Source organism: Carex rostrata, chromosome 24 (assembly GCF_964058835.1).
Source record: "Carex rostrata chromosome 24, lpCarRost1.2, whole genome shotgun sequence".
Lineage (NCBI taxonomy): Eukaryota > Viridiplantae > Streptophyta > Magnoliopsida > Poales > Cyperaceae > Carex > Carex rostrata.
This window is the reverse complement of record NC_135941.1, coordinates 8,262,094-8,279,416: the sequence shown is the minus strand read 5'-3', so window position 1 is coordinate 8,279,416 and position 17,323 is coordinate 8,262,094. Positions and strand designations below refer to the sequence as shown.

The window sequence follows — 17,323 nt, the reverse complement described above, 5'->3', positions numbered from 1 at the left end:
ATGCATACTTGATTCAACCGTTTTTGAAGGTAATTGAAATTATTTTCGTAACTCTCTACTGATTATAAAATGTTAGATTACCAATTTTGCATACTCGAGGCTAATGTGAAGCAAAATCAAGACAATTTGAAGTTTCATTTCAAAATTGATGCATCATAGAGTTTTGATTTCACAACTGATGGGTTCTTTGAGCCTTGATTGGGGGTTAATTTAGCTCAAACTTTCACAATTGGGGTCGTGCATAGCTTACCAAACCGTTAATATTTCAGATGGTATGAAACTATTTATGCCTGCCTAAGGTTACATGGACCTAAAATGTTATCTAGTACTCTAATAATTTACAAATTTAAAGAGGATGATGGTTGTGCTAGAATTAGGCCTTACTGGAATGGCAAGATCACGGAAGTGCTAGAATTAGGCCTTATCTGATTTTGAGTATTTAGTTGAAATCGCTAGAAAATATGACCTTTCTCATTTGATTATTTAGTTGAAATTTTAGTGAAATGGTGACCGATCTTTCCAACTAAGTTGAGCTCTATATTTCTAATTTGGTGGTTCTTTTGTTACTAGTAATTCAAATAATTCTAGCGATGCTCAAATTAAGAGGTTAGTTCTTTTAGTTCTTTTGTTATCAGCGAATATTATCGAATTTGAGAAAACCCATAGTACATGGGCATCTGTACTATGATAGCACAAGCACATCAGGTAATGCACTGGAATTGAGCAACCCATTGTAACTCTTGAGACCAAATTTTACATTTTTCTGAATTTTTTTACTATTTATTAAGTATTTTATAAAATTGTTGATTCAACGGTGGCTTAACAAAACAGTAAAATCAGCAGCCACCGTTGGATCAACAATTTTGTAAAATACTTAATAAATAGTAAAAAAATTCAGAAAAATGTAAAATTTGGTCTCCAAGCACATATTAATATGGAGAACAAGATGAACGGTTTGGATCGGTCATTTGGATTTTGAATTTTAGATTTATGGTCCAATGCATAAACCCCTCCATGCATTGCAATGCACCATAGCCCATCTCTCTCTCTCTCTCTCTCTCTCTCTCTCTATATATATATAGAGGTTGGCTAAGATCAAAGTGGTAGTTCCTGAGTTTTGGTGCTACCAATTCGTTTTTTAATTTTTAAAGTTCAAAACATCGATCCGAACCGTTCAAGTTGTTCTCCATATTAAATTGTGCTTGGAGACCAAATTTTACATTTTTCTAAATTTTTTTACTATTTATTAAGCCACTTTGAAAATCGCTCATCCAACGGTGGATCAGCTGTTTTCAAAGTGACTTAATAAATAGTAAAAAAATTCAGAAAAATGTAAAAATTGGTCTCCAAGCACAATTTAATATAGATTAAACATCTAACGGTTTGAATCGGCTATTTGAACTTTGAAACTAGAGATATGAGCACAAATTAAAACACCTACTTTAATTTGCAAAGCATGGTAGCTTTACTCATATATATATATATATATATATATATATATATATATATATATATAAAATCTTGTCCATTTTTATCTCAACTTTATTTTCCTTTTTTTTTTTGCGACCGAGGAACGTTCTAACGTTCGAATCTGTATATGTTCTATAAAAGTATAGGTATCGGTAATTGTACAAGGTTATAAAACCATGTATAGATTGTGCCATTTTTTTCGCAAAAACATTCAAATATGGATTTTTTAAGTTAAAATCGAGTATGAAAACACTAATTATACACGATTTTGATTAAAAAAATGTGTATAATTTATATTTTAAAAAAAAAGTTATACCCCAGATCTGAATTCAAATTAAACATTAAATTTACCAATATAAAGAACATTTAAAATTGCATTACACAAATTGTTACACGAACAACATTTTAACTAAAAAAAAAAATACAACAAAAAAACACCCTAAATCCGAGACTTTATACATTTACATGAACAATGCTTAAAAAAAAATATGATAAAGCAAATACAAAATTGAAATTAAAAAGAAAAAACTTAATTTGAAACTTCAACTCAAGTTTTGACTCTTCTCTTTGGTTTTTTTTGTCCTGTAAAATGCAATTATGCATTTAGGGATAATGATTGAAGATCTTCCATGAGCTTTCTGAATTGGGGTGGATCGCTGGAATTAGACATTGGAGCAAAAGGTTACGTCCGTTTGAAGTTTCTTCGTCTCCGATCGCTTTCTCGGTAACGATATCACATCCTTTGCCTTATCCCTCATTCTACCTCGTCTATTTAGAAAAGATGCCTCATATAAATACATGTACAAGGAAGAGATGCTTTAAAAAAGAAGAAGATAAAAATGCCTTAAAAAAGATAGATGGAAATGGATTATAACATAAAGGCACAAATCGATGACATAAAATTTTGTGTTTATTTCAACACACATATCATACAATAAAACAACGTATCATTACAAGCAGAATTTTTTCCAAAAATCTTATGCAGCATTCATACATTGTCGGTAGAAAGAAGACTGTATGATTACAAGTCGGATTCTTTTTGAACTTTTTGGTCATGCATTCATACACGTTTGATATAAAGAAGCCGTGTACAATTATTGGAGCTCATTCATACACGGTTAATAGAAATAGAACCATACACAATTGTTTTCAATCATACATGTTTTTTTAATAAAGAATTGTGTATGAATGTTGGAGCACACTTATACACAATTTTTATATTAAAAACAATTGTGTATAAATGTTCTAGCTCATTTTCAGACGCATGCCTTCTTGCTTTACACACAAATTTAATAGATCTTCCATCCGTGTATAATGTACCGTATATAATTAGTGTTTTTGTAGTAGTGAGAAAGAATATAGCATCTTTATATTCATTTTTTTTCTCGGTCGTACTGTTACGTTAAGGAACTTTAACAATTAAATTATGAATGTTTTAAAGACAAGAGTTGACAACCGTGCTAACGAAATAGAAATTTAAATTTTAAATTATGCTTCTCTAAATAAGTACGTCAAATGTGAATCGAAACCGCGTTGGAATTTCGAGAATTTGAGACTTTATAGGCTCAGTGCGTCCGCACTGGTGGTGAGTGCGGGTGCCTGACCCGCACTGGCCTCTGTTTGCCTTGGATTGTTTTATGAATTTCTCCTCAGTGCGTCCGCACTGGTGTGAGTGCGGATGGGTGACCCGCACTGATTCCAATTTCTCTTTTCCTCTAATTCTGATCAAGTCCTGAGTGCGGGTGACCGACCCGCACTGAAATTGAGTGCGTCCGCATTATGCTCAGACATTTCCCTTGTTCAGTTCCGTTTTCATAAAAAATTGACTAAGTACTGAGTGCGTCCGCACTGGGGTATTCTTTTATGTGTTTTCCAAGCTGTCGAAATTCTGCCAAGTGTTGAGTGCGGGTGATTGACCCGCACTGAAAATGAGTGCGTCCGCACTCGTGTATATTTCTGTGTATTTTCAACTGCTGAAAATCTGTTCCAAGTGCTGAATGCGGGTGGCCGACCCGCACTGAATTGAGTGTGTCCACACCCAGGGTATCTTTCCATAAAAGCCCAAAATTTCTTTCTTTTCTCTCTCTTCCCCTGCGCCCCTTTCCACATTTCTTGGTGATTTTCGCCAAGAGAGAAGAAAAAGTGTGAGAGAGCTTTCTTTCCCTCTCAAACCCCCGATTGTTGCGAGAAATCAAAGTTGGAACCGAGCAAGTGGCCGTAGATCTCTCCTAGCTCTTCTATTCGGTATTTCTTTCTCTTTTCGTTTCTCTCTAAAATCTTGGATTTCTCGATTTCTTGGGTTTTCATTTTAAACCCGAGATTTGTATTCGAATTGCTTGTAGACTAGCTCCTTGAGCTTCTTTGACCATTTATTTGCCGATTCCTTCCCGATTTCAGCTCGATTTCGGATTTCGATTTTTAGGGTTTTCATGCCAAAACTGAAATTGGGCATAATCGTGAATTGATTTGTTTAATCCAACCGATTAGACTTGTAATCGGTAGGGTTGCCTCTTGATCTTGAATTGCTATAACGTTTAACGGCTAATTTGAGGTTTTGACCAAATTAGGGTTAACCACTCGGTAAATCGAATTGTTACGGGAACCAAAATAGTGAACCGGTAAATGAAGTGTTACCAAAGTGAAATTAGATATGGCAGAGGACCTAGATGTAAATGTGTGAGATTTTTAGTAAGAAAAGAGGAATCAAAAGAATCGGTACCAAAGCATAGGAATTGGTTAAGGAATATATAAGCCCTAATACAACTCGAGTAAACTCCTCGATCATGAACCAAGGTTAAACCTAGTATACGTGTAATATAGGTGTAGGCTCGTTCGAGCAAGACTTCGCGGGGCAATTAGAGACATATGATCCTTAATTAAGCGGTACGCACGTCGTAATCAGGTGCGGGATTCTTGGACTTGTTTGATACTTTATTTTTAGAAATTAAACTGTGTATTCGTTTGTCATGTTGAATATCATTGATTGCATCATTGAATTGTGTAAAGCATTTGCATAGCCCAATCAAATTAAACTCGAATTGATGTGACTTGAGTGATTTGAACGCTGGTATGGTTGTAGGTTGTGTCGATCTATTATGATCTGATTTTGATTGAAAGTCACCACGAACTATGTATGTGAATAGATTTACGAAGTTAAGCACTTGGATCCAATGAATTTGCAAAGTCAGGCTGTATGCTGACTTTGATTCCCAGGATCCTTCTGGCGCATTAGGTGAACGGCCCTCAATGTTTTCCAGTACCGGTTAGGACGAGGGAGGGTGATTATGTTATGATGTGTGAATTGAAATCGTGGGTGACATGTGTAACGTCTGTGGCTCGGTGGCATTCTCCTACGTGTTAATGCATTTGGACGGTCAATTGAATATTACGAATACTGGAATGATTCCAAAGAGGATTTTCTTTATATGACTTGAACCAGACCTTAGGAAACGGTTAAGCCAAGCGATTACAGATGGGTGTCAGATAAAGGGTCCAGCTCGGTGGAACATCTGTAGGTGTCAGTAACCCTACAGACGAGGGTTTGATAAAGGGTCCAGCTCGAAAGAACATCTGTAGTTGCTACAAGCCCTAATGAATCGAGTTAAGCCAAATATGTGTTGTGTTTGAAATTCATCTTGGAAATTCTGTTAACTGTGATTCAGTTTGATTAATTGTTGTCGAGCATTGACATTATGTTATTTATGAATATATATCTGTTTGAATTGTGATGGTTTGGGTTTCATTTTTTAATATGGAGTCTGATTGCAAGTCCAATAATCTAACTGTGGCAAATTTCGCACTGAGAATTTATTCTCACCCGCACCCTTCGGGTTATTTTACAGGTACGGGTGCGACTGATTCCGGAGAGGCACGCGAGCAGTAGGCCTTAGTAGTTTACCATCACATGACCCTAGTTATGTTTTGTTGTATAGTTTTAGGGTAGGCCTCATGGTTGGTATCCGGATGAGATACTTTTGTTGTATTATATTCTGACCAGACTGTGTACTCTGATTTTATTTAGAAACTTGCTTTATATTGCTTGTTGTTTGGATTAAATTGTTAATTGCCTTGTAAGCATACACGACGTTGTATGCTTACGACGGGGGACTGTTACGACCCGTGGCTGCGAGGTGTGACACGTACGCTAGTGTTCTTAATTTGTTAATAATATTAGATATATTTGAGAACTAATTTTTAGTCTAAATAGCAAATATAATGTTCTCTATGTAGAATGTCGCATTTTTAAAATTGAAATAGAAAATTTTCTTATAAATAATAATAATTTTAATGATTTGACTTTAGCCTTTACTAAAAAAAATATTAGATATATTTGATATCATAATCTACAATAGAATAAATTTAGGTCGCAAATCTGAAAGGATTTAATAGATTAGATGCTTGTGGGTTGTGGCAGGTAACAGAGTCCATGTTTTTAACATTTGGACTAATCTAACAATAATAAATTTCTCGATCGGTACAAAGATTTAAATAATCTGATTAGAAAATAAAAGGCCGTAGAAATCACATGCGCTGCTATGTAGTGGAATGCGCAACCTATTGTTTAATTGTACTGAATTATCAATTATATATACATCCATTTGCTCTTTCAAAATCTATATATCAATTCAAAATGAACAGTGAATTACGCGAACTTCCAAGTTAAAAACCGAAATTATTTTATCTACCATCTTAATATTTCGAAATTTTACATGATACGATTTTTGAAAAATTCCAATGTTATTAGGCACACAAACAATGCCTGTCTAGAGTTCTAAGACGGCACACGGACAATGTGTGGTGTGCTGTCCCAAGCTCTGCGTGACGAGCTTATTTATTTATTTATTTATTTATTTTTAATTTAAAATGGTCATGTTATTATTACTTCATTTTGTTTCATGTAGTTTGTTTTAATATTTTTTTTGTTAATATGAGTCGCTAATTAGTAGGAAAATAATTATCGAAAAATTATAATAAACAAGAAATAAAAAAAAAATAGATATAACTAATGACAATAAGTAGAAACTAAAATGCCTAGTGCCTAGAAAATAAAGTTTTTAAGATGATAAGTAACTAACAACTATCTCGACTCTGGAGCTTAGAGTGTACGAAATCCTGGGACGCCGCTCCCTCCTAACTCCTAAGTCCTAACCACCTCTCCTCTCCTCTTGTGCTGTGCACGGAATCGAAAATATGCTCCAACTCTGTCCCTACTCCCTACTCCCCAGATCGAAAATATGCTCGTGCTGTCAACTTCTCTTCTGATATGATTCACAGATTAGAATTAGATCCTTCAAATTGCTAACGCGCGTTAGGTTTTGGGCCTCCGTCAAATTCGTATCAAAATGGGCCAACTTGACCTCTTATTTTCCCTTTTATATCTTTCTCTCCGCCGTAAGCTCTTCAACTCTACTCCCAACCTTTCAAGTTTTAATACATAAAACTACTCAATAATAATATAATAATTTCAAATTTTCATGATTAATTTGTGAAAAATAATAAAAGTAAATAATGACTTGTTGTTCATGCTATGACGGTGTTAGTGTGTAGTATAACTTCCAGTTGAAGTTGAACAAAAATAATTTTGGTGTCTTTAAATCTGTTGTTATTCTATTGGAATAATAGGAATATGTTATTCTGATCTGAAGCGTTAAATTTTTTTCATGTGTAATCTCAATGAAAAGGTTTTTTCCTGTACAAATTTCTACGAAGATCAATGGTTAAGATGGGAATAGCAGGTTCTTTCGGATGATGAGTGCGTGTCCCCTTAGGTACCTGGAGGGGTGCAATAATCAACGGACGGACAGCCCAGGTAAAGTGTGAATTCTTTGAATGATAGTTCGCTTTGTGATTTGTGCGAGGTACCGCACTGGATCTGAATCCAACCGACAGCCCTACCTTTGGTCGCTGACCCCTCTGGGCTCTGGCGCTCTCTAAAGTAAAGTCTAAACCCTCCTCCCTGTCTCACCTCTTTATCCAAAACCTCCCAAAAACACACACACACACACACACGAGTTTAGTAGCACTATCCTACCCGCCATGGCCATTCGTCTCCTCCACCAAGCCCCAACACTAACCCTATCTTTAACTCTTCTCTCTCCATCTAATCACCACCGTTCCAAATTCCTCCATCTCTTCTCTCTACACAACACTCCAATCCCTCCTCTGTCTTACAAATTTAAACCCCATAATATCCTCCCTGTTCAATGCTTTTCCCTCAACGGAGAACTACGCAACGAAGCACACGAAGCCATAGTCTCTTTACTTATAGAACACGGCGCTTCTGAGGAAGATGCCATTTTCATTGCTTCAAATTCCCCAAACTACCTACAAATGATTCTAGATAGCGTCCATGAATTGGATGAATTGGGGCTCTGGGACTCTTGGAATAACGGTCTGTTCAAACAAGAAGGAATTGAGATTAGCGGGTTAGGATTTGGGAAGAAGGTTTATTACATGGCTAAGTGTAAAGGGGATAAAGGAATTTTACCTTTTCTCGAGAGCCTCGGTGTCAAATTATCCTCAGCTAAGGTCATTGTTTCATATCTCCAGTCAGATACTCTACCAAATCTTCTAAATAAGGTAATCACTCTCTTCTCATTTTAGTTATAATATTTCCATTATTATTTTTCCCTTCTTCTACATTACATGTAATATTAAAAGGGGAAATGCTTTTAGGTTTAGTATACCATAAATCAGGGCTGTATCAGGGCTGACTGGTATATATATGATCAGGTTTACTAATCGGATACGTGATTTAAATTTCAATCATTGAAATAACTATATTAGTGTAGTGTAGTGTAGTGTTTGTGCCTTTGTGGCATGGCTAACTAATTACATGTAGGTCCAGTTTCTTAAGGAGGGATTATTTTGTGGTGATACTGACACTTACAAGAAATATACTGGAAGGAATGCAAAACGGATGATGGTAAATTTGTCGATACAAGCTGATGAAGACATCCAGAGCACTCTCTCTTTTTTTCAGAAGGTACCACCGTACAATTTTGAAGAAGCTTTCATTGTCATTCATTATCTATCTGATCCCCTCATTTTTGTTTTTAGATGGATGCAAGGCATGGTGGCTTGGAAATATTGGGGTGTGGAAGGGTCTCATTTCCCCTTTTAATAGAATCATTTCCAAGGTTGCTTCTTTGCTCAGTAGAGAATCATCTCCAACACCTATTTGAGCTTCTTGCATCGATAGGCGTACCTAGGGATGATGTAGCCTCCATTCTTCTCTGTTTTCCTCCTGCTTTTTTTTATGACGTCCAGAAAACTATCAAGCTCAGAATAAGTGCACTAGAGAAGGTAATTCCGTAATTGACATCCCAATTATATTTTGGAGTACCAAAGTAGCCCTTCTTGTAAACAGTACCAACATGTTTAAGATCTTGACCAAAGAAGAAAAAGATCTTAATATGAACTTGACTGATACTTTTTGAGTTAACTAAATCTATTCTTTCTCTAGATAGGTGTGGGATAAGAAGGAGATTCCAAGAATGCTCGTTAAATACCCATGGATCCTTTCTGCATGCATTCTTGCCAATTATAACCAGATTCTCAGATTCTTCTTCAAATTAAAGGTACCGAGTTTGGGCTAAGATGGGTACCAACTTAGCCAGATATTTTTAGCACCTTACCCTCCGCCATTATGTTCGGTTACATTATCCAGGATTTATTTGGATTTAGCTTAGTTGATCTATAGGAGTTTAATTGAGGTTAAAGCGTATTATGGACATGACTTACTCTAGCCACAGAAAGTTGGTCAGTCAAATATTGATTTCTGTGACATCATTATAACTTATCCATATGTTTAGTTATGCATCAAGAAAATTTTATCTTCTAGGTGCCAAAGAGGGATGTCGACGCCGCAATTCAAAGTTGGCCCCACATATTGGGTTTGTCATTGCAAAGACTGAATAGGGCACTTGATTGCTTCAGTGAGTTATCAGTTAGTAAACAAAGGTTGGTGCCAGTTATCACAAAAAGCCCGCAACTTCTACTCAGAAAGCCTAGTGAATTTTCTGAGGTTAGCAACCAATTTTTGCCTCTCCTACATTTTCAAACTGTTACTATTGCTACTTTTATTTTCATGAAATAAATGTGTTTGTTTATGTTGTTAATTGTAACCAGTTGCTAAAACAAACTTCTGTGGATATTGTTTCACAATTAAGACAAAGAAAGAAATTATCAACTACCCACATAAACTCCTTCACATAGATGCTTGAACAATTGATATGTACATTTGTATAGAAGTGGAACTTCATTTTGATGTACATTATTCTTCATCATTTTACTCTCTTTTTGCTTTTTTTGTTCAATCTACAAGGTGGTATTATTTTTGGAGGAATTGGAGTTTGACCATCCAACAATAGGGAAAACTCTATGCCGATATCCAAAAATTTTTGCAGCCAGTGTTGAAAACACTCTCAGGAGAAAGATCAAGTTTTTGATTGATTTTGGATTTTCAAATGAGCACATGCCTCGAATCGTCAGAAAATATCCTGAGCTGCTTGTGTTAGACCCAGATAAAACACTACATCCAAGGTATACTCATCTCAACAACTAGTATCCCAAATATTGGTAGTGCACAAGTCGGGTCCTATAATGAATGGTACATGCTAGCTGGAGTTGGTACCAAGAGTGTAAATGTTTTGCTATTATGTGTATTACTAGTTTGACTTACTACAGTGCTTTTCTTTGTAGCCCAAAATTTGTAAGCAAGTTCATGCCTCGATTCATAATATATGTTGATTTATTTAGCCTCCAGCAGGCCTCCACTGTTTGGTGTGATCTATTGATCAAGCCACATTTGCCCCGATTTTTCTATCTAGCTTTCCCTTATAGGCTAGGTTCCATTAATTTATTTCATTTGCTACAACCCCGATTTTTCTATCTAGCTTTCCCTTATTGGTCAGGTTCCATTAATTTATTTCCTTTGCTACAACCCCGAATTTTCTATCTAGCTTTCCCTATAGGCTAGGTTCCACTAATTTATTTCAATTGGGTTTAAAGAGCTGTTAGTTTCTCATAGTAATCTCCTTATCGAAGATCAGCTTTTTTTAATATTAGATTAGAAACCCAGGTCATAATTTATTATTCCTGTTAAAACCCAAACTAACTGTGGCTGCAATTAAGTTTTAATGAAGACGGAATGTTTCACCATTTGACCTCAGTTTACCCATTTACCCTTTCAAAGTTGAGTAGTCTAATTCAATTACATTATTGACCCAGTGAACTTTGGAAAGTGCCCAATAAGCCTCAATAGTGGCTGCAATTAAGGGTCAAATTGAAGCAATATTGTAGTATTTGTGTTGCAGAAATCTTTCGCACATAAATAAGCTTCCCTTTTGTTTTTTACCATTATTCAGGCTGAAATATTTAATCTCAATTGGGATACCTAAGTGGAAGGTCTGTTCAATGGTACACCGATTCTCTCCTCTTCTTGGCTATAGCATAGAAAATGTCATAAAGCCGAAACTTAAGTTTCTCTTGAACACCATGAGAAAGCCACTAAGGGAAATTGTGATTTATCCTAGATACTTCAGCTACTCCCTGGAGAAGAAGATAAAACCAAGATATTTCATACTGAAGCAAAGAAATGCAGAGTGTAATTTGGAGAAAATGCTGTACAAAAGTGATGATGACTTTGCTGAAGAGTTTATGAGCTTTGACAGGTTGCTTCTGGTGCCGAACAAAATAGATAGTGGGGAGAGAGGAAGGGGGGAGTACTTTGAAAATGAGATAAATTGATGAAATGCCACCACCAGAGCATTCAAGTCAGAGGCATTCAGGTCAGTGCCTACTAAAACAAAACAAAAGGAAGGATGGTAGTATCATTTCATTGTCCCATAAGGTACTGACAGAAAAGTTGAGTTGCCGTGTCACATACATCTTTGTCGGAGAGAAGCATGCTCAGCATTTCCAGATTGCAACACTCTGTCACTCTCTCTATCCTCAATTTTGGCAGTTGCTATTCTTATACTAGTCCAAGTATTGTGGTAAAATGCCTTGGAAGGCTGTCCAAGTGTGTTCCCTCCTAGCACGAGAGAAATTTATATCAGGTATTAAATTCCATTATGTAATTTAATATAAATTACATTAGTTAGCCTTAATTAGTCTGACACCATTAATGAAAACGCTGTTACATTTTTTGCGAAATTTTGTAATGTTGGGACGTGAATTGTGCCTCATTTTATCTAAAGATATTATATAGAAAATTGCGGTAAATTAATAACATAAGAGCACATACATTGTTACAACTGATAAAATTTACGAAAATGATGAACATGCATAAGCTAGAAATACGAATTATTGCATAATGTCAAATTCTTCCTTTTCATAACTGATGTTATCTACAGCAATTTTATATTTAATAGAACGAATATATGGATGTAAAGCAGTATATAATGAAGAGCGCAAAAGTTTAATCAATTGTTGGAACAACTTGGATATTAGTAATGTCATCTCTTGTACGTGCAAATACTAGCAATAAATTCTTCAAATTAGGATTTTTTTTTCGTGCATCTTCGGAAAGAGAAGTATTGATTGAAGAAAACAATTTAAATTTTGAAATAAGATTTATATAAAAGATCCTGCATTCATCACATTTTGGGGATGCATAAATATCTTTTAAATGCTAAAAATATATATTTTTAAAAGTAACCAATAAGTCACGGAAAATTTCTTCAAAAAAAAAAATATATACAAAACACTTGTACTATTTAATTTTTTTTTTACACCTTAAACAAATCAAACACAATCTTAAATGTGGCGAGAAGCAAGAAAATATATGAATCATCCAATCATAATAAATAATGATATAAAATATGATCACATGATGAAGAACGGGGATGTTATTTAGAATTTAATAACATTAGAACAAATATGCCATGTCAAGTTAGAAATGAGATTGTTTATAAAATTCTGAGCACTTCATGACACAAATCACACAAAAGAATGAAACAAACTATCAAATTCTGATATGATTTAGTGAAATTTGTTGGATTTTTTTTGTGAGAAATTGGCTCCAAAATTAGTGATTTGATCACAAGTTACATACGCAGAACTGGGGAGAATTGGTCTAATGGCTAAGAATCCACCGATTTTTTAAAAAATACCCAAAATAATAAATATTTTATTTAATATTTGCGCCCCGAAATTATTATTATTATTATTATTATTTTTATTTTTTTATAGAGTTTGGAGAAAAAAAATCCATGGTTTGGTATATGTATAATATGTATAATATATATATCTATAATATAATATATGTATATGTATATGTATATGTATAATATATATATATCTATAATATAATATATGTATATGTATATGTATATGTATATGTATATGTATATGTATATGTATATGTATATATGATATAATATATGTATATCTATATATAATATAATATAATATATGTATATGTATATGTATATATAATATAATATATGTATAATATAATATATGTATAATACAATATATGTGTATATAATATAATATATGTATATGTATATATAATATATGTAATATATATTATACATATATTATATTATATATACATATACATATATTGAGTGTGGCTAATTTGCTACCGGAAGCACTTCGACCGAGGTGCTTCCGGGGTTATATTAGCATATGTGATGTTCAAACAACAAATCCAAACCGTTAGATGTTTAATCTATATTAAAATCTACTTGGGGACTAAATTTTACATTTTTTGGAATTTTTTTACTATTTATTAAAATGGTTTGAAAATCACTGTTTTTTATGGTGCAGAATTTTAATAAAAACAGCGATTTTCAAACCATCTTAATAAATAGTAAACAAATTTCAAAAAATGTAAAATTTAGTCCCCAAGTAGATTTTAATATGGATTAAATATCTAACGGTTTGGATTTGTTGTTTGAACATCACATATGCTAATATAGCCCCGGAAGCACCTCGGTCAAAGTGCTTCTGATAGCAAATTAGCCACACTCTACATATATTATACATATACATATATTATATTATAGATATATATATTATACATATTATACATATACCAAACCATGGATTTTTTTCTCCAAACTCTAAAAAAAAAAAAATAAAAAAAAAAATAATCCGGGCCGCAGAAAAAATCTGCGCTCGGGATAAAAAATTCTAAAAAAAAAAAAAAAAAAATTTCGGGGCGCAAATATTTTCTGCGCTCCGGAATAAAAATTCCGGAGAGCAGAAAAAATCTGCGATCTGGGCATTTTTAAAATTTCCCTCAAAACTTGGTCATTTTAAATAAAATATTTATTATTTTGGGTATTTTTAAAAAAATCGGAGAATCCAAGTCTTGAGCTGTTTAAATAGGCCTATTAATTTCCCTTTTATCAAGCCCAGTGCAGAAAGTACATAATACATGCTAAATTCATGAAAGCAGAAACACATGCATTTAAATTAAATTAAATTATAAACACTTTTAGTTGTGTTATTTATTTAGACAATTGGGATAGACAACCATCATTAATTAATACTAGTAAGGTGCCCACGTGTTCTTGTGAGGTATTAACTTTAACTTTAATTATTTTATTGTGAAATTTTGTTTTCGGTTCCTTCAAGATTTGGCAAAAATAACTTTGGTTCCTTTCGAATTACCTAAAGGAACTGACATTTTTATTTCGATTCCTTCTATGAGATAAAAATCTCAAGCCAATCTATCTATTACTTTATATTATTTTTAAATAAATTTTGTAAGTAAAAAAAATCTGCAAACTATCAGTACTGGCCCTCAGATAATCAAAGTCAAATTTGTCTTGTGATATTTTGTAATTAAGCTGCAAATTTGTCAACTGAATTACGCAGAAATTAGGGATTATATATCTTGCAAAAGAGCAAAAGGGAAAAAAATGTGGAAGGGTCATTTAAGCTCAAAACAGTTTGAACGTTGATGAGATATAAGGAATTGAATGATGAGTGGGGTTTTAGTAACATTTTTACTTTTCTTTCATATTTTGAATGAAATTATTATTTTTCTCCTATATATATCTGGTCTTCTCTCTTTACATACTAAATAAAAGAAGTGCAATGCTGATGAATTTTGACAAACAATAAGGAGGATTTTATAAAAAGGAAAGTGTTGAGCACTGCTCTTTTAATCTCATTCAATCCAAATTAAACTTTCCCCAAAGTGGATGAATATATGCTTATTAATTACAAGTTACATGCAATTCCTTTCACAGTTCAATATCAGGAGGTTGGTTAATTACCTAGGCAACTACGTCGACGTCGCTATTAGTTAAATCAAGACCGATATATATAAAGTTGGATTAAATAATGTGGTTAGTGGTTGTCTCTGTCTCTTAATTACAAGAACTAAGCTTTCCTGCGACACAGTTTCATTGAAATTAATTAACATTTCCATCAGCTTCACTACTCACTGGTATTTTGCATTTGCACCACAAACCCCTGAAACTTCGTATTGACAATTGCTGATAGACAATGTACAAAGAAGGGGAAATTTCACGTATACCCTTCAAAAACTGCAAAATTACGTATTCCCCCCTCCAAATTCTAAAATAACGTATTTACCCTTCTAAACTCGATTTAAATTTATTTTCTCCAGAATTCAAATATTTCGTTATTATAAATAATTCACACCGATTATATATATATATATATTTGTATGAAACAATGGCCAAATTAATATATTAACTTGAAGAAATGAAGCTATATATATATATATATATCATCGATTGCCATCGGCAGCCCTGTTCATTACTTCATCTACAAAGGCCTGAATATTGAGGTCAGACGACCCACCCCTCGCCACTGCCGTCTTCGCAGCCTCCTTCCATTTTGCGGCATGTTCTTTTATTGCATCGCCATCTGACCCATCCATTACTGCCTCAATTGCTCTATGTAAAGCATTACGCTCCACCGGACTTTTTAGTCTCACTCCTACCTTATAAATGTCGATCAAGAACTTGGCGTCCGTTACTTGATCCCCCCATTGTGGATAAGCTATGACCGGAACTCCAGCTGTTAAAGTCTCCAACACTGAGTTCCAACCGCAATGTGTCAGAAAGCAACCTGTTGAGCTGTGATTTAGCACACTGTCTTGTGGGCTCCATCCTACCACCATGCCTCTTTCCTTCACCTCTTCAAGGAACCCTTGTGGCAAAAGTTCGTGACAGTCAGGCCTTACAACCCATAAGAACGGCCGCCCATTGGTTGTTAGCTCGTGTGCCATCTCCGCCATTTCCTCTTTGGTAAAAGTAACTATGCTGCCTAAAGAAATGTAAATTACCGAATGAGGTGCTTGCTTGTCGAGCCACTCCAAGCAGTCAGTCGCTTTAATTAGGTCGCCTCGTAGGTTAGACCCGGAGTTGTCCTCAGGTTCTACTAGGGGTCCAACCGGGATGAGTTGAGCATATTTGGCAATGGCATCGATGGCTTCTGGTTCAAGCTCGGTAAAAGAATTAACAAAAACCCGAGAAGCTTTATCGATATTGCGAAATTGCTCGAGGATTGCCTTGGTGAGGGATTTAAAGGGGTTGGAAGGAAGAAGGAAGGATGGGATCTCCTCAGGAGTCATAATCGGGATTCCTGGGAGGCAAACTGAGATGTCGGGGTTAGACTCCGTTGGGAACTCACTCAAGCCGTGGTGGTAGTGGTAGTAGGTGGAGAACACGGCACATGACTGGACCCATAAAACCGCACAAGGGATGCCCATGTCGGTAGCCACATCGACCGCCCACGGGACGAATGGATTGTTCACAACATATGTTACCTGTAATCTCCACAAGTTTAGTAAATTAGTATATCATATATAATAGAAAATTAGAAATAAGTGTAGTGGAGCATGCATTTCATGACCGTATAAGTATAATTATGCTGTGAAAAGCGGGTTATTGGCTTAAAATAATTAGTGTGAAAGAGTTGAGGACCATATATATATAGCAGCTTCTTCGAAGGTAGAAAGTAGCTAGAAACGCTGTCTTAAGTAGAAAAAAAAGAGACCAGTACGAGAAATCGGTATAATTTAAACTTTCTCATGTTATAGAAAAAAAAAAAAAAAAAGTTAAGCTAGCTAAAGGTATAGTTTAGACTTTGACTTGTGATTACCGGTCGTCCGGCCATGGATTGTTTTCTGATCAAATCGGCAAAGGCAGCTGGACCGACGGTCTCCAGGTGGAGCATGCTCTCGTTGAGATCAGGTTTGTGGTCATTACTAGTGTTCCAATTCGTGTCAAGGAACTCAAAACGGAGTCGGCCGCTGCCGACTGGGACCCCCTCATCAGCAGAGACCACATCAGATGAGGAGATAATTTGGTGGCCGGTGTCGGAGGTGGTGGTGAACGTGATGAGAACACCCTTGGCTGCCATCCGCTTCGCCAGACGGAGCAGTGGGTTGACATGGCCTTGACCCGGGAATGAGATCATGAGCACATGTGGCACAGGAGGCTCTGATCCCATGTCTCTTTCTCTGTTCCTTTGCTTGGACCTCCGGTTAGTTTGAGGGTGTGTTTTACTTTTACGGAGCAATTGTGTGGGTAAGGAGAAAAAGGGTGTTGGGTTAGAGACACAAAGTCTCTCTTTCAATTCAATTTCTGTATGTTTTAATAAGATTAATTTGGCAGGTTTATAGGGATAGATATATAGTCAAAATTCAACCGGTAGGTAGGCCCCTACTGCTGTGCTGCGAACTGGTTGGTTGTATTTTAAGTGGATACTTCCATTTTTCGGAACTGGCGAGGTTTAGTTTAATTTGTTGGATTATTTTATGAGAAAATGTTCTTGTTCACTGGCTTTTGGCCACCATCTGTCCACAGCATCTTATCCAACTCTCGTTCAACTGTCGGTCTCCGCTATTTAAACACCC

The 17,323-nt window shown here is 35.1% G+C and overlaps 2 protein-coding genes across 3 annotated transcripts; one reads left to right on the top strand and one right to left on the bottom strand.

Moving 5' to 3' along the window:
• Nucleotides 1-7,447: 7,447 nt before the first annotated feature.
• LOC144575890 (Mitochondrial transcription termination factor family protein) lies at nucleotides 7,448-11,615 on the top strand. 2 transcript variants are annotated; one of them, XM_078326141.1, is made up of 7 exons: nucleotides 7,448-8,049; nucleotides 8,312-8,455; nucleotides 8,530-8,775; nucleotides 8,940-9,050; nucleotides 9,314-9,496; nucleotides 9,797-10,014; nucleotides 10,839-11,615. In XM_078326141.1, exons 1-7 carry the CDS (start codon nucleotides 7,507-7,509, stop codon nucleotides 11,218-11,220), a joined length of 1,827 nt encoding a protein of 608 aa, XP_078182267.1. In that variant the 5' UTR covers nucleotides 7,448-7,506; the 3' UTR covers nucleotides 11,221-11,615. The 2 variants fall into 2 exon arrangements, with proteins under 2 accessions (XP_078182267.1, XP_078182268.1); XM_078326142.1 differs by having other exon boundaries at nucleotides 7,473-8,049; nucleotides 8,318-8,455.
• A 3,426-nt stretch (nucleotides 11,616-15,041) lies between these two features.
• On the bottom strand, nucleotides 15,042-16,977 carry LOC144575533 (gallate 1-beta-glucosyltransferase 84A24-like). The gene is made up of 2 exons (XM_078325713.1): nucleotides 16,567-16,977; nucleotides 15,042-16,231 (listed from the first exon to the last, which is right to left on the bottom strand). Exons 1-2 carry the CDS (start codon nucleotides 16,915-16,917, stop codon nucleotides 15,188-15,190), a joined length of 1,395 nt encoding a protein of 464 aa, XP_078181839.1. The 5' UTR covers nucleotides 16,918-16,977; the 3' UTR covers nucleotides 15,042-15,187.
• Between the last annotated feature and the right edge of the window lie 346 nt (nucleotides 16,978-17,323).